Below are 25,269 nucleotides of genomic sequence, written 5' to 3' on the forward strand. Positions count from 1 at the left end.
TCGTCTGTGCCGCGTCTTTCGCTAATCCACGACACCAGCCCCCCTTTCCTGTTCCGCTTGCGTCGCAAATGGACCCTTTCCCCCTCCCTTTCCCCTTTGGAAGTGGGTCGGTTCAGGTACTGTGGGAAGATAAATGCGATACTGTACACCTCGTTTCATGTGTACACCACCAGTCTACCGTACTCGATACTGGTAGTGTGCTGCACATGTCAAGTCCACATATACTTGAACAATGGAGATACTTGTACAGTTACCGTATACTCAATAGAGCCAAGGACTACTATGCACATCCTACAACTCATTCTGATTGAGGTCATGTCCACCATGATGGTTGAGACTCGGTAGAAACCCTTTAAGATAGAGTCTAGGGGGCAGGGGGGAAAAAAACTAGCGTATTTACCCACTTCCACTCTGCGAGCCGGGGCTAAAGAGTGCTAAGGTATTCAGGGCTTTTAAAAGACCGGTTCAATGGGAGGGGGTACATACGTGAACGGTGACCTACTATACAACTAGAGTATTTCTCTCTTTTTTTTCTTTTCTATTTCTCTCGCCACTTCTCTTAAGAGTAACTAGTAGTGGACCTGGGCTGATCGCGATCAATATATCTATGTACGCTCCGGGTAAGTGTGGTTGTTCAGGACCTATGTCGAGTGTCCCCGATCGGTTGACCCGAGCGTGCATATACCTACACACAATTGTACAACTGTACAGTTACATGGCTCAGTGTGTGGCCCGCGCCTCGCAGAGATTGCTTTTGCCATGTTCATCAGTATGGAAGATAGTGATCCACACACAGAGCGCCTGAAACAAAGGTTTTTGACGGGGATTTTCATCTGTAGCTCTTATCACTTGATAAAATGATTTCAAGTACCTATCCAGATGGGATAGGCATATTAAAACTACATATATCAATGCTTCATTGGATATGGAGCCCAGCCCTATACCACAATGTTGGACCGCTTGTACTGTAGCGTCCATTCGGCGCGTAGTACATCGTCGTGGAAAGCTGGTCCTTGGTTCGGAGTCTTTCCCCTGCTGTTCCTGGTCAGAGGATTTTAGTTGACCAGTACTAAGGTACTACCAGTGTAAAGTATCTAGTTATCCACAATTTCCAGTTCCACGCTGTTTATCTGCTCATCCACTGTGCTGCCTGAGTTCCACGATCGATGATATCAGGTTGTAGGTCACATTCGTCGCCTCTCTATAACCATACACATAGGGCCTTCAAAAAGTGCTGGCCACTGGGAGGATATCCGTAATTCAGGCAGACCAAGCCAAGATAGTACTGTACGACTGTCTGTCCATACATATGCTCATTGCCCAATCATCTTAACTGCCAAGTATCCGAGGTTACAAAATCCGCAGCAGCCCCCCGCATCCATAATCCCAGTGTTCTGTAAATAGCCATACGGTACATTTAAACGTCGAATTCCCCATACAGTACCGTACTGTCGGGTATCTGTTTCCATCACCGCTTCAGGCAAAAACGTCTCTCGTACCTGCTTAGCCCCCCCCCCCCCCCCCCCCCCCCCCCCCCCCCGTTTCACCCTGTGGCTCAGTTCCACCCTTATTCTGCCCTTTCCCACTCCTCTCTTTTTGACTTCATATCACTGCTCTCACTTCTCTCTTTTTGCACAAGCCTCCGCCTCGACTGCTTCCTTTTCTTCTTACCTCTTTCCTGGTGACCTTGACTGGTCCCAACCCCTCCGCTGGTCGCTGGGTGTCCAATTCTTCATCCACCTGCAGGATTTCACTCCTCACCCGCCGCCCCCTATCCGTATACCACGTTTCAGCCCTTCATGTGGACTCTTGCATCACTGCGACAAAAAGATTTCTCCTCTCCCGGCCTAGCGCAGCACTTGTCGCAGGCTGACCTGTGGTCGTGAACCGTCTACGAGAATTCTCGTCGATCGTCATTCGATCATCATCTTCTTCTTGTCGCTTCCATCACACTCCCAAGCCATCCATCCGCCGCAGATCGATTTTAAATCCGAACGACTCTCTACCTCCCTCTCTCCTCCTCCTCTTCTCCCCCGCATTTGGCGATGTGGCTCTTCCGAGGGGCACAGTCCGCGGTCTTCTACTATGCGACATGTACGCCGTGTGCGATGAGTATTGACCGGCGAAAACGGAAGAAGGATGCCGTTCGAAGTCAACGCCTGAATGAAAAAGCCGCCGCCGCCGAACTTGTCACCGACCAACCCCGACCATTTCCCCAGCCAACTGCCTTCAGTACAAATGAAGGATGGGCCGAGGAGATCGCATTGGGGCCAGGGCCTCCCACTCGCCGTGGTGGCAATCGGAACCATACTCGCACCGACAGTTGGAACACAGATCATAGCTCCCCGTCCAAGAAGGACAAGGCTTCCGCGCTCATGCAGCCACTGAACGACCGATGGAAATCTATGCGGTATCAGCGAGAAGACGAACCACTCTGGGGTCAGGAAGTCCGAGGCTCTTCCATCGGGTTCTCCGGTCGTGGTCGCACCGATCAACCGGAGCCGCCTAAATACTACGCCGCTCAGGTTCCCCCCGTCAATGATCTCCACCCACCTATCGTGAGTGGGCCCCGCAGTCGTGCCGAGACGAGATGGATGCTCCAGCCGCCTCCGAGTGCCAAGGTCATGGCCGGAAAGGTCCGAATCAATGCCTCTTCACCTCAGACAGCCCACGGTGGTTTCAACGAATTCCCATCGCGCCCGATCCGAGGTGGAGTGATTGAGGAAGAAGAGGCCGAACACGTCCCCAAGGATGTCGAAGACGGTCCTCTTGAAACGGCTGAAGGAGAGCAACGCTTGCCTCGCCGACCGTCCGCGTCACACGTGCGGCCAAGCTTCGATAGTGATTTCCCCCCCGACTGTCATCGCCCGCGGGACTCTCCAACCGACTCCATGTTTTCCATGCCCGATGATGGATCTTTCAGTGCTTCCTGGAAATACCCAGACACCCCCACGACTCGACCTACCTCCGAGTCCATGGAAGGTAGCCCCAAGGCTCCTCGTCCACACATCTCAAAGACCCTCTCCACCATGCCTCGTGTCGATGGGAACAAAGCAAAGGTTCACCTTCTTCAACTGGAGATCACTGATGACCGAGACGAATTTGGCGTTGGTCAGCTAGAACGCATACGTCCTTGGCGATGGAGCATGGACATATGAACACGGCCACGAATTCTGGCTATTGTGTCGTCCCCGGCCGCCTCCTTGTTTAACCGGTCTTTGCTTCATGGTACTATCAGCATCCACATTTCCCAGACACATTTCAATTCGCATCTCCGATCGAGTTTCAAGGCTCTTCGACCATTCGACCTGCACCCCCTTCTCCTCAAGACCGATCCGTCTATTTTTTGCATCTTCACTTAGCACCGAGGCGTTTATATTCGGCAAAAGGAAAGCGCTTTCCTCGTCTCGAACTTTTGATTCGTGCCCCTCGGCATTTTCTGGCTGTCGCATCTTTTCTTGCTCGCATTTGATCTCGTCGCAACCCTCTCCGTTGGGCTCAGAGTTGCACGGCTGGACCGGTTACTCCCAATCTTCTTTGCAGGGCAGACCAGGCAGTTCCAAAGGCCTTGCAGTGTTTCAGTAGGGATATGATCGCTAGCATGCTCTCCGGCATTGTCCAAACTGGCTATAGCATTTGCCTCCCCATCCAATCGACTCTTTGGCGACTGGCTCTGCTTCGCCAAGTGTGCTCCCCGGTTTCCTTGGACTTCCTTCTTTTTTTTTGTGAATATTTGATTTCAGCGTGTTCATTCTTCAGTGTATCCTACTGTTCCCACCATCCTTTGGCCCTTTCTTGAGATCTCATTGGCCTCTGCTTTCTTTTTTCCTTGTATCATAATCGCCTTGCTCCTACAGAGTACATATATAGCTTACTGCGCACATACCATGAAGAGGCCAAGAGATGGTTGCTCACTTTCAATTGGATGATTTGGTTTTGATTGCCTTTACCACTTGATTCTGCCGAAGTTGTAATCCACGAAGCTGCTAGGAAGCCCTCTTTATTAAGGTACTGCAGCCTAATGCTGACATTGACGAGTAGATAGAGGCCTCATCGACATGCGTAAGACTGATCCTTGAATGGGCTCCTTCTTCATTGCGTATATATCTGACCGATACCTTTTTAAATACATACTGTTGACACCAATGATGAATCGGAAACTGCATACAGTAGGTACTCGGATGAAAAAGCTACCCAAAAGTCCCACAACCAAGCTTTGAGAGAGTTTGCCCTCTCCAGATGTTTGCCAGCCCAGCAGTCATGTGTCTTGAGGGTTTTCTCCCAGTCATGGGTTTCCCTCTTCCCCTGTTTCCTATGTTTCTCCCCAAACCCCTTCAATTCCAGATGTTTCGCCTCCAGATTACTTGCTTACCTTTAGACCTGTAGTTTGTCAAGCTTTGAGGGTATGCACGAGGTATTTACATGGTACCATCACCACCTTCACTACCGCCACTGGAGCCCAGGAACTTCAATCATTCCCTGTATCTATGTTTCAATCCAAGAAACACTACCGGGTATTCTAGCGCAGGGTGCCTACCTAGGTAGTATGGTACTATTCTAATCAGTTGATATGAGTACTTGTGTCGGTGTCAAGAGTCTGAAATACCGCAGCACCTACATATTGGTCAAATGGATACAACAAATCAAATATACACGAGCCATCATACAGACACAATCACTTTGAATATATGGGAATTCGACCATCTGAGGCGCTAACCGTGTATTTGGTGCCCAGATTCGGAGTCTACAATCTGTAGTTCTTATCTATCGGACGGGACCTCCATTCTAGCGGGAGATCATTGGGATATAACTTGACTGTGCTACCTGGGCAATTGCATTTACTGGAGCTAGATTGATATACACTAGTACACTACGTATACTGGATCCGCATTTGTACCTGTCTCACAAGGTATGCCCAGGGCATGGCCGATAGGTTGGGAAGACTCATGGGTAGTGCTCTCAAGGTATATCTAGGCTCGTGCGACAACAGGACCTCGTCCAACTGACTACATAAAAACTCATGTAGAAGCCTAGGAGATGAGACATCAATATTTGCGAGTCGAGTCCCATTACAATTTTGAGACTGCATTTATAGAAACCTCTGGACATCTTATATTTTTTTTCTGCCCAGAGGGGTTTATTTTTCATTGATGGCACAAGACTGAGCGGAAACGGTCCATACTAGACGGTGCGTAACCCACGATCAACTGCACGGGGAAATCTTTCTGACCAGACGATTTGGGAAAACAACCCTGACGTAGGTCTGGTGATGGTGAACCGAAAAAAAAGGGTGGTGTAAAACATTGCGGAAGAGGCACGGTCCAAGATCTGTGTCAGTTGGACAAGGACAGATGCCAATGATACAGAAAATCGCAAAGAGGGAGAGGGGGAAAAGTAATGCAGAGCTGTGGGGGGAGGGGGAAAGAGTTCAAGACTATCAAGGTTTGAACAAAAACCTCCAGTGAAAAAGAGTTTCCAGAAAGACGGCATCATAACCTGCAAATAGTCCGATCAATTGACTACTTTGCAACAGCCTGACCAAAGTAGAGAGGCGTAACAAGAGGTCTTTCCATCAACATTCCGAGAAAATGACAGAGGGGCTTTTCTTTTGTTGACCTGCACACAAGTCGCATCTGTCATCCTTCAGCTGTTGATTGGAGTCGCTGCTGATGAAGTATATCCCATGTCTATAGCTTCACGTCTAGTAGACCTTCTTCTTCTCGTCCATGCTGAGTTGGCCAGGGCCCATGTTCACCAACAGGAGAAGGCCGCCACTGAAGTAAAAAAAAACAATTAGAAAAGAAAAGAGATTGATGATAAATTGGTGCGGGAGAGTTGAGAACTTACACAATAGACAGAATTTGGAAGAAGTCGTACTTGGCGAAGTCCTTGTGTGGGTGGTGGGGGTGCAACTGTTTCAAGTTAGTCAAGACTGCCATAAGTCGATCAAACATTGTGGGGAAAGGATGGGGAGGAATTACCGTCCAAAAGTTGTTGACCAGAACGTTGAACACACTCAGCAACACAACGAGAATGGTAGCGCTCCACTTGGCCTTAAATCCAACAATGACCATCACGCAGGCCACAAGGCCAAACAGACTGACCACGATGCGCCAGAAGCTCCACGAGCCAGAGAAGACGAAGCCAATGAAAAGGAAAATCAGCAGAACACGTCCAGCGAACTGAACATACATCTTGCGGTCCTTCTCATCAAGCTGAGGCAAGCCAGCGGGCACGAACTTCTTGCGCACCCACGAGTCCGACAGAACCATCAACAAAACCACCGACAACACTCAGGTTACGAAGGAAGAAATTCAAATCAAGATGAGACCATATCCAAGACCTTGGTGATGACAACACCCAGGAGACCAGCCACGGCGTATTCGGTGCGCTTGCGAGCAATAACCAGGAAAGAACAGACAGACATGGCGATCACGTTGATGATCAAGAACATGTGCGTGATTCCCCACGGAAACTAAGTGTAAAGAAAAGATTCCGGTCAGACTGAGCTCCGATGCTGGAAAAAAGTCGATTGATTCGACGGGAGTTGAACCCAGCAAACGCGGCATTCAGGGAAGAACGCTCGGGAGGGAGAGGTCACGCAGCATTCGACGGGGGGGGGGGGGGGGGGGGGGGGGGGGGGGGCTCTTACTCTTCCGAAGTCACGCAGGTACACGAGCTGGTCGCTCCATTGTGTAAGAATTCGTAGCGAGTCCTCGATGAAAGTAACCACGATCAGGAACCGGCCGATCGCAGGGAGGTATCTAGTGTTGAGAAAAATTCCGAGTCAGTCTGTGTGCTCGCCATGTCCCTTGTTTACGGGACAGGTCCCATTTCGGTCCTCGAGTTGCATGGCGCCCGGCCACAAGATGGAAGGGTCGATGATCAATGGGATTTCAGGAGCGCACGTACGGCTTCACGGGGTCTGCCAGCGAGTCCAGCCAGTCTTCGATCTTGCTGGTTTGCTCACGAATCGCGTCAAGCGGGCTGGGGTCGCTGGTGGCATCTGCGCTACTGGGCCCGCCAAACGGGTTCTGGTGGCCGAGGTTGTAGCCCGCGGTGCCACGGATTTGGGCCATGGCGAAGGATGATAGAGTGATGAAGAGTGTGAAGGTGGGAAAGGATGGACAAACAGAAAGGAAAAGATTGAAGCAGGAGTAGAAAAGGGCGAAGGGAGTGTAGAGAGGGATGAATCGAGGGAGCAAATACGTAGTGGAGACGAGAGCTATACAAAGCAGTCCTCTTCAGGCCACGATACCCGAAACTTGGCGCTAACCCCGATTGGGATGGTGTGACGACAAAAGGGTCCAAAACATGGGCGCATTCTATTCATACGAGGACATTCTGATGGATTCCAGGTCATTGTCAACGGCCTACATTCTCCAACACACTTCACGACACCGTGAAAACGTTTCCAAGTCAGACAAGCATGATTCATTTTAATACAGTTCACAGTAGAAACAAAAAATAAAAAAAAGTCATAGCAACATGTCCTGGATCTGCTCCTCCCATCCCCTCGCGTGATCCCGAAGGGGAGGGTGATCGCCCCCAGCCACACACTCTGAGGTACGAAAATTGGGAGCCACTCGCGACCATATTCAGTCGCATTGAGGACAGAGGAAAAGAGGGCTCACGCTGTCACTTGAAGGAGAAGAACACTGTGGGAACGCCAGAGCCAAGTGAGTCGGTAATAGATACATGGTCGAAAGGGTTCGCAGATGTAGGGGGAAATAATGGGTTTTTGAAGGAACGGGATTAGAAAGACATGGCCGCTCAAGCAGCCCAGTCGGAGTCCAGAGGGTGACCCTTTCCACGAGACTGGAGGATAGCCGGAAGATAAGTGGGAGTCACGGTGACACGGGGTTCGACCGGAAGAGGCGCTTCGGGCACAGGCTGAGATTCTGAGGCGCTGGCCTCGCTCACACTTTCATCAGCCTTGCCCCCCTTCTTCTTCGTGACTTTCTTGCTGGAGACGGTCGTCCAGTCATCGTCTCCGTTGGAGGCACCGAGAATGCGCAGTTGCTCCTCCTCAGAAGGTAGGTTCTGATCCCACTTCTTGGGCGCCGGGGCAGCAGAGGAAGGCTCAAAGGTGTCCAGAAGTTGAACAGGCGTTGCGGCAGCTGGAGAAGGGGTAGTGATTGGGGCCGAGTGGGTGGCTCCGTTGGCGGCAGGCTTCGCGCCTTGAGTTTGCCATGCGTTGCTAGACGGGGCCTTTGAGCGAGCAGCCTCCTGTCGCTCGTGTTCGCGGGCAGTGTGCAATTGCTTCTCAAGAAGCTTACGGCGCTCGGCCTCGGCCTCGGCAACCTGTTCCTTGCGCGCCTCGTTCTTGAGGCGATTCTGACGCTGCTTCTTTGTCTCGACCTGCTTGAAGCTTTGAGCCTTCTGTTTCTTGGGCTGGGACTCCACGTTGCCAGTAACGCGGAGAACGGAGGCACCGGGAGCGGGAGCTTCCAGCATATCAGAAACGTATCCGGCGGCAGGGGCGGTGGCGTTCACTTCGGGGGAGGCTGCGGGGAGAGGTCGTCATCAGCATCCGCGCCGGTGGTAGAGGAGGCGTGGGAACCGTTTCCAAGCTGAGTTGTCTTCTTGGCCTTCTTCTTCTGGCTCTTGGAGGTAGGGGCCGCGACCGGGGAGATTCCCTGCTTGATCGCAGCAAGACGTCTGGCCATCTCCAAGCGGTCAACATCCTCATCCGGCTGATCGTCTTCGGTGGTCGCAGGTGAAATCACGGTCTTCACCTCGGGCTTCTTTTCAGAAGCTGGCTCGACGTTCTTGGGCTTGCGCTTCTGCTTCTTGGGGGCTACAGCGATTTCTGCTTTTTCTACCACCGTCTTGACGGCTGTCTTTGGCTTGGGAGCCGAGCCATTGGTGTAATACCATCCTAGGCCACCGGCCACCACCAGCAGAATCGCCCAGCTGAGATACGGGTTCATTGTCATTGAGCTGGATGTTTGCAGTCAGTCTCGAAAGCGCCTTTGGATGCTTAGAAAAGACCCGGAACGGGGGTGAGCGGGGGACGAACGAATAATCAAAAGCCCGTTGGAATGAAACAGTACTGTCCTCGTCTCACGTGGCACAAGGTGACCAACAGAACCCAGCAAAACAATTGTTGTCGAGTAGAGTCTCTCAGATGAAGATGAACGGCTGCCTGCGTGCCGGTTCAAGAAGTTCAGGGGACCTGAAACAGTCTCTCTCGAAGGAGCTTCCGGGAGGGGGGACTTAGAAACTTCGAAGGAGCCGGTCTAACAGTGAAGTTGTCGGAGCCTGAATGAAGTCGACACCGAAAATTCCAAGATCTCCAGCTTGGGCTGTGTCTGTGACAGAATTGACGGGTAGACTGGGGGACCTGGCTGTTGATCCAACAATGCCACGCCTCAATTGGGACAGTTGAGGGGTGGGAACGCGCTCGGACAAAGAAGGAACCAAAGGACAAACGCAGAAGCTGTTCTCAGCGAGTTGATCGCATGAATAGCGAAGCTGCGCGAACGGCGTCAATTGGTGGGAGGAAGAGAAGGAAAAGGGAAAGTGTCTTAGAGGAACATTGATCGAGGGATAGGAGAAGCGAGGACGAGACCAGAGCGGCCGAAAAGGACACGCTGAGCTAGACGACGGTAATGTATTGCCGGACAGGTTCTGTTACAGGACGGTATGATGTTGATGTGGCGGACATCTGGACCGCTTGCTGCATGTCCTGCGACCTGCGACCCGCACAGCCGGCGGCGGGAGTGATCCCGCTCAATGATTGAATATTTGGATTTTTCAGCGTCGAGTGCTTGCTACCTGTGACTCTCGATGAGTCCTTAAAGATACCTCTCTTCTCCTTGGGCGCCATTTTAATCTATTAGCCCTGCGGAGTTGAGGTGGTTACGGTTTTGTTGACCACCATCTCCATCCTCGGCATCCCCCTGAAGTCTCACAAATGGAACAATGCGTAAGTATGTATTCCATCGGTAAAATACATTACCCGGTCGACCTGCGGTCCCTTCACGGTTGGAGATTGTTTGCGACTCGTCCACCAACAACAAACGAACCCACTCACGCACGAATCATTTGTAGCCACAGCCTCCTTCTTCGACTTGGACTACCGGTATTCAATCCCTCTCACATCCCTAGTCCCCCGTCCTAGAGGCTGACAAGGGGGAATGGCTACGTGTGAGAGGCTCCAGATTCAGACGCAGGTGTGGACTGTGTGGGCTTCTGTGGAGAGCTACACGGGGGGACCGTGAACAGGCCACGTCTCCTCCACTGCTCCCCCACCATTCATCCTTGCCGTTGGGTCCTGGCGCATGGATAATGAGACCATCGTGACACGGCATCAATCAGGTACGGAACGAGAGGATGTACGTGAGCCGGTCTTGAGACCATCGGCCGAGTCATCCAAATCTGGCCTGATCGCTTCTTGGTTTCTGGCGCATAAGGCTAGGAACGGGATCGGAGAGTCAATCAGGGGTTGTATTTAGGTTTCGAGCCTTGAATAAGCAGCTTACAAGTTCCGCCGACCTGAGTGATGTCGTGCCTGATGTATCTTGAAGCACCACCATACATCTGGTGCAAGATTTGGCATGAATTTCTCTCTGAACTGGGTGTCGATCCGGCAGTCGGCTGCATAGCCCGGCCCCTTGCAGCCAGTCCGAGTCTTCACGCCTGCGCCACGAGGCGCGGAATAGCGCTGCCGAAGCTCGGGCGTCTCTGCAGCCCTTTCTCACCCATCAAGGCGCCTTAGCCCCTACGTGGAGCATCAATTCTCCCAGTGGGTAACCAGTGACGCCAGGCACGCCACTTCGCAGGGATAGGCGAAAGTGGCTACGCTACGTACAGTCCTGGCCTGATTGGCATTCGTATCTACACAATGAAAAGCTATTGCACCTTGCACTTTCAGCTTGAACTTGCAGGCCAAGCTGCCAGGTACACGGCCGTTGTCAGCAACGCATCGAGGTACCGTCCACTCCACGTGAGTGCCCGCTGCCCGTCTTGGTTTGATTGGGAGCTTCAAGCGGGATTCGACACGGATCGTAGTGGTTATGGGAGAGCGCAGAACTTTCCAATCTTGTAGTGCACAGATCACCCAAACGGTGTCGACTCCCGGAGAATGGTAGCTCGTCAACAATGGTGTGCGTATATGGGGGACACAGGTTTTGCTGTGTATCGTCGCGTGGTTGGGTTTTTGCACCATCCTAGAATGTAGATAGCCCATCAAGGATCTGCCGCAGCACGTGTGGCTGGCTTCTAACGGATGAAACCTGATGGAGCCATTGGCATTTCGTCTGAGCCTAGATCGAGATCATCCCCGGGAAATTTGATTGATATGACGAACGCGAGACTACGATGGATAAAAGAGGATCCAAACTGGCAACAAGAGATAGAACTTGCAGCGGGGCGGTTGATGACAGTGATCCGCATCGGGCAGATGTCTGGCTCCGTCGTACGTGGGGTCGAGTGCCTGAGGAAGCAGCGCCGTGAATAACCTCCCGAGCGACTTTCTCCCATCCAAGTGTACTTGGTCCTTTCTCTCCTACGACTGATTCGCACATACATCCACAGGAGATTCAACATGGCCCGCACCAAGATCATTCTGGATACTGACCCGGTAAGTCTGATTGTGACCGCAGAGGGAAACACAGGATGCATGCTGACTTTCTCAGGGCATCGATGACATCCTTGCTCTGCTGTTGGCTCTGTCCGCCAAGCCCGAGGAGCTGGAATTGCTGCTGATCTCATTGACTTTTGGAAACATTGAAGTCAAGAGGTATGACCCTTTGCCCACCATGAATCCGTGGGCCCGATTTCTAATTGAGAAACTAGCTGCCTCCGAAATGTGGTCTCCATGTTTCATATCCTCGAGCGGGAGATGCAATGGCGACGTCAGAACGGCCGCCCAGAAGGATATGGAGTTCTGCACGCATCGCGTCCGATCATCGCCGTTGGTGCGGAGGATCCCCTTGAGGATCAAAAGTTGCTAGCTGATTACTTCCGTATGTGCTTTTGCTGATGATTCCTTGCACCGCCAAACCGTTGTGGACAGTTTCTTTTTTCCCGCTAACATTTCTCCCCACAGACGGAATGGACGGCCTTGGAGACATTCATACGACAGTATGTCAATCCTGACTCTGGCCCACTTTGTATGGGGAAGAAAAAGAAAACCGTCGTATGATTAACCATTGACCAGCACCCACATCTCACCCCAAGCCAGGCTTGGGAGCATCTCTTTGACCCCGCAAGTGATCTCGAGGGCATCGAAGCTGTCGAGACCGGAGCGAGCCACGGGGATCGTTTGTTCACCCCCTCAAAACTTCCCGCGCACAAGGAAATCCTCCGAGCATTGCGCGAAAACGAGCCCGATACGGTGACTCTGGTCGCTGTTGGCCCGTTGACCAACCTAGCTCTGGCAGCCGCCGAGGATCCCGAGGCTTTCCTTCGGGTGAAGGAAGTCGTAGTCATGGGCGGTGCTGTCAACATGCCTGGAAATGTGAGTTCAACCTGATCACAAAGCCTTTTCAATGAATATCAGTATTCACACCGTGCGCAGGTCACCCCCGTCGGCGAATTCAACGCCTACGCAGACGCTTTTGCCGCTGCTCGAGTCTTTGCACTCACATCTCCCAACCCTAACACGACCCTGCCGCCTTCCAAGACATCTCAACTGCAGCCATACCCTGCCCAGCTCAGCCGTCAACTGACCCTGCGTCTGTTCCCCTTGGACATCACCCTGCGCCACAATCTCTCCCGTGGCGAGTTCCGGGCGGCCGTGCTTCCTCTCGTTGAGGCGGGTTCCCCACTCGCCGAATGGGTCTCTGCTTTCATGGCCCACACGTTCAAGACCCTGGAGAAACTGCACCCGGGCCACGTTGGAGATGATGCCTCGCTGAGCATGCATGATCCAGTCTGTGTCTGGTACGCTCTCACCTCCGATGATCCGCTCTGGGTGCCATCCACCACGTCTCCCGAAGATATCCGTATCGAAACGACGGGTCAGTGGACTCGAGGAATGTGCGTGGTCGACCGCCGCAACCGCCACCCCATCGAGAGCGAGGAGGCGAGCTCCAGCGACCATGGCTTCTGGTTGAGTAAGCGTGCTGGCAACCGAATCATTCGAATGGATGGATCTCCGGTCGAAGCCTCGTTCGGCACGGTCATCATTGATAAGCTTTTCAAGTAGACAATCCGTTGCTCCGCTGCATTAGATAGTGTATATAATGTTGCCATTTAAAATAGAAAAAAAAAATCTATACCTTGTCTCGTCAAAAAGTGAGGGTGAATGCTAGGCCGACTACCAATTGAACCCCTTGGAGTGCGCAAACACCATTTATCATGCTGTTGATGCCCATCCATCGCCTCAGGGCACTGAACAGGACTTTTTCCCAGCCATCAACTCTACCAACCCAAAAGAACAACCAAAGTGATCAAACACGTGGCTCAGCCATCTCAGTGCCATGCCGGACTTACAATTTTGAAAGAATTTGGGTTCAACAGTCCACCTGTCCAGGACCAAGGTCCACATCATATGAAGAGATGTCCATCCCCCCCCCCTGCCTTGAGACATCTAGACCTCTGCGCATTCTTCGGGGTTTGCTCCACCTTTCTGGCCAAAGTCATGGCAAATAAACCTCTTTTCACCCACACAGGAAGATCTAACTGGTCAATTAAAGGGGCCAAGAAAGTCCAGGAATGTCCATAACCACCGGGGACAGCCTGGCCTCTGGACTTTGTTGACTTGATCCCCCATTAACTACAACTCTATCAAAGTTCCGAAGATCTAACAGTCAGAAATTCCCCGAAACTTTCTAGCATCTACAGAGACAAAAATTGATAGCAGATATTCATCGCACGCTGGAGAGATTGTATCACATTTATATCCCTGTCTCTCTTAAAGCGTGTTCGTACCACGAGTGTAAAAAAACTTCCAACGGCCTCGTTGAGCGAGCCATGCCTACAGTAGGTATTCTCCGACCTGACGAGGGAATGTGGACCACCAGTCCAGCCATCAATGCATGTAGCGGCCAGAAAAATGTCGACCATGACGGGGCTCAATAGCAGGCTCTTGAAATTCCAAAGCCGCAGAGCCATAACCTGAAAGCCTGATTCAAAAGAAAAACCATCTCTAGTTGTGCGGAATTCCTCCTGGGTGGATGGGGACGTCAGGTAGATAAAGAGCTTAAAAAGCCCCTTCAAGCCCGGGATTAGATAGAACACTCTCCAATTCAACTGACATCTCTCCAATACCTTCATTCACGACAACACATACAGGGCATCACTCTTAGTGCCCAAACTAGCTCACGCTTCCATTCCAAATCAAAGTATCTGAAATCTACCACTGGATCATCCACAATGTACTTTTCAAACATCCTCACTGCATCTGTGCTCGGAATGGCCAGCCTGTCCCTCGCTCTGCCCCGAGCATCCAAAGTCCACCAGGGCAAACCCTTGGCCATTCGCATGGCTGGCGAAACTCCCAGCATGTCCATGTCCACACCCTCACCCAGTGCCAGTTATGCCCCCACGGAGACTGGCCCTACGGTCCCCGACGTTGCCCAGGGGACCTTGGTCGAATCCAACGCGGACGTTCCCAATCACGTCAAGCACATCAATCACTGCTTGGAGCTGTGTTCACTAGAGGCGCAGACCTGCAATATTGCAATCCCGAATGATGATCAATTCTGGTAAGTCGTTGTGTTGTCAAGGCATTATTTTTTTGGGAAAGGGGGGTTCTTCTTTCTTCCCAAATCGCCAGGCAGGGGGCTAACTTGGAAACTCGTAGTCGGGAAACGTACACGGGGTGCATGGAACGTTGTCGTCCGGATGATTTCCAGTAAAGGAGCGATGATCGGGATGAAGGGAGATGGAAAAGAATGGAGGAGTGGGTAGGATTGGAGTCTGGTATTGGTCTTGCGAGCGAGCGATCTACTTCTTTTTTAGACAGATTTATGTGCGATGAGGAGAACTGGAAGTGAATGGAATAACACGCAATGTGTCTTATCATGGACTTGCCAATCAAAATGTGAACATGTTCTGCCTCGTGAGGGGATGTATGCTACGTATTCACTCGATTTTATCCCTCTTTATGAGACGTGGAATACCTTTTTTTGCCGGGGGAGGGGGACAAGCAGCCTGCTTAGTAGGGAGTAGACTCGAATACTCATGAAGAAATATGGTGATTAGAATCTCGAGACTTGTCATTCTGCTGACATTGATATGGATCTCATCTGCACGGACTCTGGCGTTTTGATCTCATTTGCAGTGCATGTACGTACTCGAAATGACCGGGGATTACTTTTACTGCGGCGCTCACCTTGACCTTCAGACATCAAGTTGGGGCGAGAGGGGGCTCCAGCTCTTCGGAATCCGGGGGATAGACTGGTAGGGTCAAGAACTCAGAGCCAAGTTTCTGATCTCTGAACCTAGCGCGGTATTTGGCAAAAGATCTGGTGATTCCAAGAACGGAAAAGAAGAAGAAAAAGAAAGGAATGAAAGAAGAAATGACCAGAAAAAAAGCAAGGAAAGAAGAAAAGCAAAGAAAAAGCTTGAATTTGGTATCTTGACAGATGGAAACCACAGAGATCGTGCTCGCCTGGTACATAGGGATGTCGATTATCCAATGTTGACAATCACCGACCCGCTAGGGGATATTCGCGTAGTTACTGAAAGAGGAGAGAAAGAGAGAGGGCGAGGCATGGTATTGCAGATCCGAAATTATTCCCGAGTTGTGTGCCGAAGAGTTCAAGAACCCCCCCCCCCCCCTTTTTTTCAATTCGAACCTCTCTCACTGGCTCCACGTGAAGATCTACAGATCCGTTTATTGTTGAATGACAGAGCAAGATGGAGGGCGAGTTGTCCGCCATTCGGATCCTCTAAACATGAGTCGAAGGGAAGTCATTCCATGGTTTCAAAGTCGAATGGACTGACAGGACTGGCACTCTGGCGATCAGGCGGAGACGGGGCTCACGTGAAAAGTGAAAAGAGCCTTCAGAGTGGCCCTCAGCAGGTTCATTTGTCCGTCCATCTGATCCATAATTTCGTGTCTGGGCATTCCATTGCCCAGACGATGCAGCGCAGAAGAATGAGCAACGGGTGAAAAGACAATTGCCTATCGATTGATGGAAATTGAGGTCGTATCTTAAGCTCACATGGAGAGTTTGATCCTAAGCAGTAAGCCTGCTCACGGGTCCAGTTTCAGAAGGCATTGTTGAGGGAAAACGTTGTCTCGTGTCTCTAAAATCTGACCGCAGACAATCTCTCCACACGTCAACCCGAGGTTTGTCAAAAGTGATACGTGCTCGAACCGTTACCAAGCACGCACGCGCACACATGCATACTCCCTTAGTCTCTCTCTCTTCCCCCGCAGGGTGTCTCTTGGTGGTGCTCGGGGTCGAACAAGTGGCTACGAGTCCAGGACGCACGTGCTGGGCTACCTCTCTGGATCGGTGAAAGACGCAAAGAATGAATCGACCAGCGGTACGGCTGATCCTGCACACGATACGTCGGGGATACTTCTGGTCTTGCATCCGGACAGAAGGCACTGGAGGTAGTGACGAAGTAGCCGGGACCCCTGATAAGCTCAGGGGCCCCACCCACAACGCCAGCAAATCTTCATTCAGCATTGGCCCACGGGGATCCCCCGCCAATCAACGGGCCCATCTGGGGCTCGTGGGCACATAGCACGCGACCACCAGCTCCAGCTCTATAGGAACGTCCGTCACGATCCCATCCGGCATGCGATCCTCACGCCTCTGTCCGGCTCTTATAATCATGTGGACTCCTGGTACGCTGGCAGCCCATTGCTCCTTGGACACGGAAACGTCTCCCTTGGCTCTCCGGTGCAGTATCATCACCATTCCTATTCCTCCCCTACAAGCTGGGATTCAGATTGGACTTGATTGCACTCTGCGCTCTTTCTTCTTCCCTCCCCCTACCCTCTCAGATATTCGTCCAAATGTCTCGCAGTCGATTTCCACCTACGCCAGCAATGTCTGGGGAATTCACCATCAAGGACCAGCCAATGGACTGCGCCGATGCTTTTGCTCTGCCTCCAGCGGCTATGAGTCCGGGCAAGGGTGACTCGGCCAGTCGACGGTCCTCCCGTTCTGATCCCAGCTTTGTGCCTGCGTCCCCTGTGTCGCCCGAGATCGCCGCTCGAGGTCGATCAACACAGCACGCTCGCTCGGGAACAGGCACCAAGCGACCATTAGAGGACTTGGACCTTCCGCCTCCTCCAACCCGCACTCGGAAAATCATCCAGATGAAGCCCAAGACACCGGCGGCATCCAAATCGCCGGCAAAGTCCAAGGATGCCGGCAAGGCAGGGCCTCAGACAGTGTCTGAGCCCAGCCATGCTGCTGGGAGTGGCGCTGCCAGCGCCAACGTCTCGAAGAAGAAGCAACCGAGTGCCACCAGTGCCGCTGGTCGAAAGATTGCCCGTAAGACGGCACACAGTCTGATCGAACGGCGCCGACGGTCCAAAATGAATGAGGAATTTGGCACATTGAAGGACATGATCCCCGCCTGTCGTGGCCAAGAGATGCACAAGTTGGCTATTCTTCAGGTAAGAAGATGTGGACTCGGTCTATACTTTGGTCTGCGATTATCGTTTGTTCTGACGCTTTTTGCTTTCTAGGCCAGTATCGACTATGTCAACTATTTGGAAAAGTGTATTCAAGATCTCAAGACCAACGGCAATGTCGCCATGACCTCCGCTCCTCCATCCCCTACATCTCCCGAGTTCATTGCCGAGACCGGTACAGAAAGTACATCGCACAAAGCACCACCACGTCCCCCCTCATCGACCTATTACTCATCGGCCTCGTCTGTGGCTTCTCCTGAAATCTTGCCACCCACCACACATCTACGACACCTCCCCATCCTTCTCGCCCCGCACCAGGATACCTTCCATCCAGACGATTCCCGACGCTCCATCTGTGCTGCCGAGCCCTGCTTTGGGTCCCAGCTATGCGCCCATGGACAAAATTCATGATCTCCAGGGAATCGATCATGAGGCCTCGGCCGCACTACTGATGTTGACCCGTGACCGTCGTGGGACAGCCGACTCCATCAGTGAGAGCTTTTCGGGGAGTACGACGCTGGCCACTACGGACAAGCGAATGAGCCTTGACTCTCAACGGAGGAAAGGGATGAGTGTTCGAGACTTGTTGATTTCTTGATTTGAAGCGGTGCAAAAGACAATGCCGCCCTTTTTTTTTGCTTTTTCGGTTTGATATGCGGGTATTTCCCATATGTGTCCACTATAAATGATTTATGATTGAGCCTCCCGGTAGGTTAGCTTTGGCCGGGAAGGATATTGTTCTGCGAGATATCCTTGGGCGTGGGACACCTACTGCTTGGATGTGTCTGGTTTTGATTCTCCTCCACAGACTGAAAATGGAACTTTTTGATGATTCTCCGACCTGTAACATATTTCCTGAATCCTGATAGACCCCCCCCCCCCCGTCGGGAAATAGTTGGTCCCCTGAAGACAGGGCTATTCCATGTACATCGTACTGATGTAGATGGCAGATTATACTCCTACTAGACAAAGTAGACATATCTCAACCTCATCCAACCATGGAAATTAACATCACTTCCCCCCCTCCAACACCGTCTCCCAAATAAAAACCAAGGCTTCAAAGGAATCAATTAAAAGAAAAAGAAAACGAAGAGGGGGCAAAAAAAATAACAAATCCAACCCCCCCCCAAAACTCAATGACGCATAACCACAAAAATCCCCAAAATTGTCAGAAAAAACACCGAAAAGATCACCGTGCCGGTGACATAATGACACATTTTCTCACAACTGCGACGACGCTCGCGCCGCTCAAGCTGCCGATCGCATTCGGCGCAGTGCGTGTGGGCGTCACCGGGAGTCAACGGGGTGGCGTAGGGTGGTGATTGGTCCAAGGTGTGGTCGTCGTCGTCGTTGTCGTCGTTGTTGTTGTCTAATTCGATGGCGGTGGAGGTGGAGGGGGGAGTTGTTCCGGTGTTGGTGCGGTGGTGATGGTGATGGTGTGGAGTGCGTTCAATGTCGAGATCATCGAGTTGTTCGGTGATGGGGACACGGGAGTACTACCGTATGTGCAAAGTGGGTGGGTGAGTTTTGAGGTTCAATGATCAGTCTTTTCATGTTGGGGTCTGGTGAGGGCATGTTCTTTTCTGGGTAGGGAAAAGAAGTCGAGTATGTGACTAGGGTTTGGATGTGCTTCGTTTGGATACGTACGCCCGTGGACGGATTGGATGGTTGTCGGGAGTATAATTCCTCATAAGTTGGGACTTGATCTTGATCGTCTGGAGCGGGAACGAGAGCACCCATTGTGACCTAGTGAGGATATAGATAGATAATAGATGGTATAGATGATAGAGATGCAGTGGAAGGAACAATTAACAGTGGTGAGGCATGGAAGGTGGATCAAATTAAATAGTCAACAAGGCAGTGTAGACTGGATCTGTATGTGTCGGGTCTTATATATGGGCACATTAGGGGACGAAGCGACCAGGTGATCCTTGATGAAAGTAGGCTGTTTCCGAGGATGAGGCTGAGGCTGAAACTAGAGGCTGACGGGCGCCTGGAACGCCCTTCCACCGTCTTCTCCGCGTCTGATTGGGATTTGGGTCAACATGTGGATGGGAGGGACAAAAGTCGCCGGAGATAGGTCGGTGAGATTGAAAAGCGAGCTACGTGTAGAGGAGGGAGAAGAGACTTTTGAAACGAAATGATGAGAGCTGCTTAGGTAGTTATCACTCTGGAATGAAGCAAGAAAAAGGACGCTTCCATAGCCCTTTCGGACGAGTATAGCATTGACCACAGAGCACGTGCACTGTGGAATCTACTTAGTAGGGGCACGTGCATTGGGCTGACCAAGAGACTCCAGCAGTCGGTAAAGATTACCACCATTCAGAGACGGAGGCTCCAGGGTCTAGTTTCAGTCTAGTGAGAAAGCAGAAAGCTTGATCCAAGTCACCGAGTGATTCAACGTGATCACTATGGGACTACAGGTGCTGATATAGCCTCAATTTCAAGTCTCTCCGTCAACTAGAACCGCCTCGGTAGGCATCTGTGTACAAGGAGACGCGACTGGCCCTTCTCCCTCGGCCTCTTCATTTCCCCCTCTCAATCATCAAACCCAGCCGGACGGCGAAGGTGCGCGATGTGGCATATCTCCAGAGTGCGGTGCCTTCCGTGACGAGATCGAGATGGTGGTGGTAATCACTGGAGCAGACACATGTGAGAAAGGACGTCCACTCGATGGATCACTGTCCCCTCGAGAAGTCGGCAGACGGCGTGATCGGCCCTGGGATTGACAGAATCGCGGAGTGAATGGGCGAATTAGCGGCCAAACAGGGGGAATGGACATGGTGATGAGCACGATCCATTCTTCGACTTCGCCCCAGCGAAACAAGGTCCCCACGCCATCTGAAAAGATGCACGCGCAAGAGTCAGAGCGAGGTGATTAGAGCAATATGGGTGGAGCCATCAAGATGGAGGAAGAGAAGAACAGAGCAAAATATATCTAGACTTGTTCATCTCCAAGGGACACTTACAGGTCGGATCCGCGCCGAGTATTAAACTTGCGGCCCATGTACGCACGAGCGCGGCGACACCCGCAAAAACACCACAGCCCATGAGGAAACTGAGGCCCCATTTCAACGTGCGATCAATGCGAAGTGGAGCCAGCATCGTGATGGGAATACTCGCCAGAAAGAAATCCGATAGCGCGGCCACCGCACCGGCAAAGTACGTATAGTAGACGCTGATGCGAGGATCGCAATCATTCTGTCGCGATGGATCCCACAGCGCCTTTGGGGGATCACATTGGAACCAAGGGAGTACGATCTGTGGGATGTTCAAGATGGTGTTTAGGATGGCGACAGCGATCAGACATCGGCGAATCTTGGGATCTACATGAAGATGGGGCCCGAGAAAGGGAGAATGGTCAATGATCGCAACCACTTGATGTAGAGAAGACTGAACAGACCGGTGGCTGTCCTACCGACTTGTCAAGTCAAGTAAAGTTGACAGCTTCCTTGACTCAACATGGAGAGAGAAAGAAAAAAAAAGAGAGAAAACAAAAGGCATCGATGCGGTGGACTTACTACCCTGTGAGTTCATCTCCATCAAGAAAGCTGCGACAGCCACCTTGCCCGTGGGTATGGCCATATTGAAGAAGAAGATGGTGATCCATGTGAACAGCAGATAGTTGTTCAGCTCCCCAGCTTCGACGATGAGCTCGAGATGGTTGCCAAGTCCGTGAAGAATAGCGATCACGCTAAAAGTCTGCGTGATGGCAGTGAGAAGCTACACGAGCAAGCATTCGAATTAGCGCCTGGTGTGATTTGAATTGCCACGCACGACAGTCAAGAAAAGAAGAGAAAAGAAGAACAGAGAGGGCAGAGAAGAAAAGAAAAACACCCGCCAAAATGAGACAGACATCAGGCGCACATCGAATCATCGCAACCCAAACCAACATACCCAAGCGATCAAAGCCAGAATTAGAGCGGTCGTTCCGAATTTGTTGATTCGCAGTCGGACATAGACTCGGAGTATCATGAAGATGGTGGCCACCGATCCCAGTCCCAGTCCCAGATGCAGATCGGCCGGACCACGTCCTCCATAGGCCGGATAATCATCACGTAGACCCATTCCAAGCATGAAGTAGCTGGTTGAAAGGTGTAATATGGCCTCGCAAACGATGGACAGCCTGGGGAATTGTTGTCTCTCGTGATGGCGTTGACCGAGGAAAAGCCAGCTTCCCTAGGCAGTTGGCACAGGCCTCGTCCAGTCGGAATTCCAATTACACACCGGACGAGTATGAATGCTGCCATCACTACAATTCTGACTCTGACTGAGAAGTACCGGGGGAGCAGCAAGTGACTGGAGTAGACACTTGTAGAAGTGGGTGGGCTGGTCGGTTCATTGGAGCATGAATTCGCACTGGAGATGCTGCAGAATCAAATGAACCGTATCTTCAGGTGGTAATGACAATTTTTTTTTTGCATCAAGATTCTCCTGTCTTGCAAGATCATCCTCTCACGCTCTCTTACTAATGGAGATGTGGTAACACTTGTGTGTCTAGTCGGGATCTTTTGGGACTCTCAACAAAGCGCAACGATTGGTCATTTCAAGTCGATCCATGGTCAGCGGTACGACGATACTATACGTCCATCCTACAACCAGAGATGGAATTGAACGTAGTCTTAGTTCAAAATAGCGGTCCCTGGCTGCAGATCATTATCATGACTATGAGGTCCAAAATAGCATGTTTCTGACCTTTCTATTATCGAGGCCTCTCCAACACGATATCCTCTTCACCCTTGGATATAGAATTCAGAATTATCATTATCACATTAATGCATACTTTTTGCCAATTCATGTCATCATCATCATTATACCTCAAGTCGCTCCACCTCGCGCTCTTCCGGTGTCTGCACCCCACTGCGATCATTCTTCTCATCCTCTTCCAACAACCGCTGGCAAAATGGACTATTTCTGCGAATCGATGGACCATAATACAGCAGTGCAAATGGAATCGGGATACACGCAAGACTTGCAAAGCCCAGCACCGACGTGGCCCACGACACTCCCAATTTCGAGTACAAGGGATCCGCCGCGAGTGGGAAGATGGCCCCGGCCACACTGCGCATGATGACCGATGATGCCAGTGCACTCGCCGAGTAAATCTTGTAAGCGTCCGTGACGTATGTTAACAGTGAGATGAAAATGGTCTGATAGGCAAGACCAAAGATCAGGCCGGACAGAACGGGCACGATCCAGGGGATGTGTTGGTTAGCGGACCAGGCCAGCCAGAACATGCTGATCGCGAGGAGCGGGCCTGCGATGCAGGACAGAGGGAGCCGTTGGGTTTCGAAGCCGGTAGCCCAGGGGTTTCTCGCCTTTTGGGCCTTTTGAAAGATGGTGTCGTAGTAGAGAGTGAAGAGGCAGGAGGATGCGGCGCCGATGCCCACTGGAGAAGTGGTTAGATTGACCTGTTTGATCGTGACTGCGAGCTGGCCAGGAGAGAGGTTGAGACAGGCTCAGATCTGCCATGAGGTACTTACTAGGAAGGTATGTGAGAGAGGTCATGGCCACATCAAAGCCGTAGGTTCCTGCAGCGAGTCAGCGAGTGATCCCACCACTCGTCAAGGTTCATATCGGTAGAGAAGTGTAGGAGACAAGAAAGGAAAAGTGGGTAGGAAGATATACCTTCAAAGATGATCGGATACGCTTGAAAATAAAAAAACACCATGCTCCAGGCCAAAGAAACATAGATTGCCGTAAAGAGAATGATGGGTTCAAAGAAGAGCATCGTCAACGGACGAGTGAGAGTCTGAGCAAGAGTGAACCCCACATCCGAGTGCAATTCCTGCGGGCTCAAATACCGCTTGGAATTGGACTCTTTGCGCAGTCTCCGCGCCTGTTTCTTGAGCAAAACAGGTGCAAATGTCTCTGTGCCATGCTCTGACTGTCAGTTCATGTGCTATACTGAAATCAGTTCCACGATGCAGGAGACTAAGAAGATTTCATACCCGAGAGGAACAACAACGCAATCCACGTCACACCGCAAATAATCAAGTCGATGCGAAATGTCCACCTCCAGCCATATTGAACAGTACAGCCAGAAATGATCGGTCCAATGATAGGTCCAAAGCTGGATGCCTTAATTCGCCCTCCCCCTCCGAGTGGTGGTTAGCGATGCTGCAGCCCATTGACCAAAAAGACAAAAAGGAAGACGAAATCATAAACTAACCGACATATACAAAGCCATTGCACGGCCCCGGCTTTTCATATTCGAAAACATGTCGGCATAAACACCACCGGACACGGTTTGAGGTGCAGCCGCCATCGTTCCACAGATGAGACGAAAGATCAACAAGGTCGTCCAATTTGGGGCCAAGGCACAGCCCAGGGTGCCGAGGACAAAGACGCTAAAGGTCCAGACAAGAATCGGTCGACGGCCGATCGTCTCACTCAGCGGACTCCAAAGTAAAGGTCCAACGCAATAGCCGATAAGAAAGATCGCAGTGGGCAGGACCTTTTGACCGTTGCCAGATTGTCCCATATCTTGCATGATCGTCGGGATTGCATTGCTCGGTAAGGAAGCCGATATCCCGCTGTTGAGTACTACAATGAGCCCTACGACGGCGTTGTAGATCTTTTTTTTCTGGAGATCATATGATGAGATGAGTACATAATTCTCAAAGAAAAAAAGAAAGAATTGGCGAGTCAACAACGCTTACAAAAGTCCAATTGGCTGGATTAGCCGGAGAAGTTTTGGAGAATTCGACCAACGTTTGGTGGTCATTCAATTCGACGAGCAAGTAGCTGGCATCGTCTTGGCTTATCGGAGCAAGTTCCTGACGCTCTTGCGCAATATGACTTTCAATAGTCTTTGGTATGTCATCTTTGTTACAAGGACTGGTCAGGATCATTGGTGATTCAAAAAGCAACAGGGAAATCTATGCGAGCCGTCGTACCTTTGGGGTTGGATACCACCATTTTGACCCAAATGAAAAGGAAATCGCTTAACGATCAGTGGAAAAAAGATACTCTGATCAATGATAGTATAAATTCTTGGCCCAAGTATTTCATTGACCAGTCTTATCTGAATCGTCAATATGGAACGATATTAATATTGTTCCTTTTTGAAACATGCTATCCAGCAACGCATTTCCAGCAGGGTTACACCTCCCTTTATACACACATGAGTTTTGAGGGAATTAACAAAATTCTGCTATCCATTGAAGTGGAGCATGGGTTCGCTGCAACAGGAAAATTCTGAGTCACAGAAATCAACATACAGCGCCCTTCGCATCATTTCTGGTCGCAACGATGATGTTCGAGCCCTTGGATCAAGCGATTCAAGCCAATGGAAAGGAACAGCATGGAGGGATGGACACCCGGCGCCGGTCCGGCACCGCCTCTTGACGAACGGCGGACAACCGGCGCCGGCCTGGTCCCGTTGGTCTGGCGGAAGCGGCCGACGTCTAGACTGCGGGCCGTTGCGTATCGCCTGGACTCGACCAACAAAAACCTGCCAGTTTGAGAGGTCCAGATCATATTTGACAGAGAGAAAAGAGAATGGAAAGAAGGGATTGGGTAGCCCAAAAGTCGCAGCTTTTGTGCCCAATTCTCTCCACAGAGATGACCTGGCCTCGGCGCGTACGCAGGCATCGATATGGAAGTTGGTCAATGCCTAGAATCATGTACTGACGGGGCGGTGGAAAACAAGTGGACGGGAATAAATGTTTATTTTTTGTTCGTCATGACTGCTCAGTAAATCACGGTCTGGT

General features: G+C 51.3%; 11 protein-coding genes across 11 annotated transcripts; 5 read left to right on the plus strand and 6 right to left on the minus strand.

Moving 5' to 3' along the window:
* Positions 1-2,045: 2,045 nt before the first annotated feature.
* On the plus strand, positions 2,046-3,158 carry POX_c03803 (uncharacterized protein; the record flags this gene model as incomplete). Its single annotated transcript, XM_050112691.1, has 1 exon — positions 2,046-3,158. One exon carries the CDS (start codon positions 2,046-2,048, stop codon positions 3,156-3,158), a length of 1,113 nt encoding a protein of 370 aa, XP_049970247.1.
* A 2,543-nt stretch (positions 3,159-5,701) lies between these two features.
* On the minus strand, positions 5,702-7,079 carry POX_c03804 (Surfeit locus protein; the record flags this gene model as incomplete). Its single annotated transcript, XM_050112692.1, has 6 exons — positions 5,702-5,774; positions 5,848-5,912; positions 5,982-6,215; positions 6,332-6,475; positions 6,653-6,764; positions 6,913-7,079. The coding sequence occupies 6 exons, from the start codon at positions 7,077-7,079 to the stop codon at positions 5,702-5,704; spliced, it is 795 nt and encodes a 264-aa protein (XP_049970248.1).
* A 694-nt stretch (positions 7,080-7,773) lies between these two features.
* On the minus strand, positions 7,774-8,939 carry POX_c03805 (uncharacterized protein; the record flags this gene model as incomplete). Its single annotated transcript, XM_050112693.1, has 2 exons — positions 7,774-8,507; positions 8,564-8,939. The coding sequence occupies 2 exons, from the start codon at positions 8,937-8,939 to the stop codon at positions 7,774-7,776; spliced, it is 1,110 nt and encodes a 369-aa protein (XP_049970249.1).
* A 662-nt stretch (positions 8,940-9,601) lies between these two features.
* Positions 9,602-9,832, minus strand: POX_c03806 (uncharacterized protein; the record flags this gene model as incomplete). Its single annotated transcript, XM_050112694.1, has 1 exon — positions 9,602-9,832. One exon carries the CDS (start codon positions 9,830-9,832, stop codon positions 9,602-9,604), a length of 231 nt encoding a protein of 76 aa, XP_049970250.1.
* Positions 9,833-11,551: 1,719 nt separating this feature from the next.
* On the plus strand, positions 11,552-13,156 carry POX_c03807 (uncharacterized protein; the record flags this gene model as incomplete). Its single annotated transcript, XM_050112695.1, has 6 exons — positions 11,552-11,587; positions 11,643-11,746; positions 11,803-11,972; positions 12,056-12,090; positions 12,167-12,466; positions 12,527-13,156. 6 exons carry the CDS (start codon positions 11,552-11,554, stop codon positions 13,154-13,156), a joined length of 1,275 nt encoding a protein of 424 aa, XP_049970251.1.
* Positions 13,157-14,325: 1,169 nt separating this feature from the next.
* On the plus strand, positions 14,326-14,810 carry POX_c03808 (uncharacterized protein; the record flags this gene model as incomplete). The annotated part of the gene is made up of 2 exons (XM_050112696.1): positions 14,326-14,657; positions 14,756-14,810. 2 exons carry the CDS (start codon positions 14,326-14,328, stop codon positions 14,808-14,810), a joined length of 387 nt encoding a protein of 128 aa, XP_049970252.1.
* Positions 14,811-16,960: 2,150 nt separating this feature from the next.
* Positions 16,961-17,965, plus strand: POX_c03809 (uncharacterized protein; the record flags this gene model as incomplete). The annotated part of the gene is made up of 2 exons (XM_050112697.1): positions 16,961-17,536; positions 17,609-17,965. The coding sequence occupies 2 exons, from the start codon at positions 16,961-16,963 to the stop codon at positions 17,963-17,965; spliced, it is 933 nt and encodes a 310-aa protein (XP_049970253.1).
* Positions 17,966-18,687: 722 nt separating this feature from the next.
* POX_c03810 (uncharacterized protein) lies at positions 18,688-19,294 on the minus strand (the record flags this gene model as incomplete). Its single annotated transcript, XM_050112698.1, has 2 exons — positions 18,688-19,050; positions 19,202-19,294. The coding sequence occupies 2 exons, from the start codon at positions 19,292-19,294 to the stop codon at positions 18,688-18,690; spliced, it is 456 nt and encodes a 151-aa protein (XP_049970254.1).
* Positions 19,295-20,099: 805 nt separating this feature from the next.
* On the minus strand, positions 20,100-21,631 carry POX_c03811 (uncharacterized protein; the record flags this gene model as incomplete). The annotated part of the gene is made up of 4 exons (XM_050112699.1): positions 20,100-20,395; positions 20,524-20,880; positions 21,076-21,277; positions 21,452-21,631. 4 exons carry the CDS (start codon positions 21,629-21,631, stop codon positions 20,100-20,102), a joined length of 1,035 nt encoding a protein of 344 aa, XP_049970255.1.
* Positions 21,632-22,365: 734 nt separating this feature from the next.
* Positions 22,366-24,475, minus strand: POX_c03812 (uncharacterized protein; the record flags this gene model as incomplete). The annotated part of the gene is made up of 6 exons (XM_050112700.1): positions 22,366-22,943; positions 23,038-23,085; positions 23,183-23,441; positions 23,727-24,140; positions 24,217-24,380; positions 24,454-24,475. The coding sequence occupies 6 exons, from the start codon at positions 24,473-24,475 to the stop codon at positions 22,366-22,368; spliced, it is 1,485 nt and encodes a 494-aa protein (XP_049970256.1).
* A 254-nt stretch (positions 24,476-24,729) lies between these two features.
* On the plus strand, positions 24,730-25,176 carry POX_c03813 (uncharacterized protein; the record flags this gene model as incomplete). The annotated part of the gene is made up of 1 exon (XM_050112701.1): positions 24,730-25,176. One exon carries the CDS (start codon positions 24,730-24,732, stop codon positions 25,174-25,176), a length of 447 nt encoding a protein of 148 aa, XP_049970257.1.
* Positions 25,177-25,269: the final 93 nt, after the last annotated feature.

The sequence above is a fragment of the Penicillium oxalicum genome, chromosome III (assembly GCF_001723175.1).
Source record: "Penicillium oxalicum strain HP7-1 chromosome III, whole genome shotgun sequence".
NCBI classification, from domain to species: domain Eukaryota; kingdom Fungi; phylum Ascomycota; class Eurotiomycetes; order Eurotiales; family Aspergillaceae; genus Penicillium; species Penicillium oxalicum.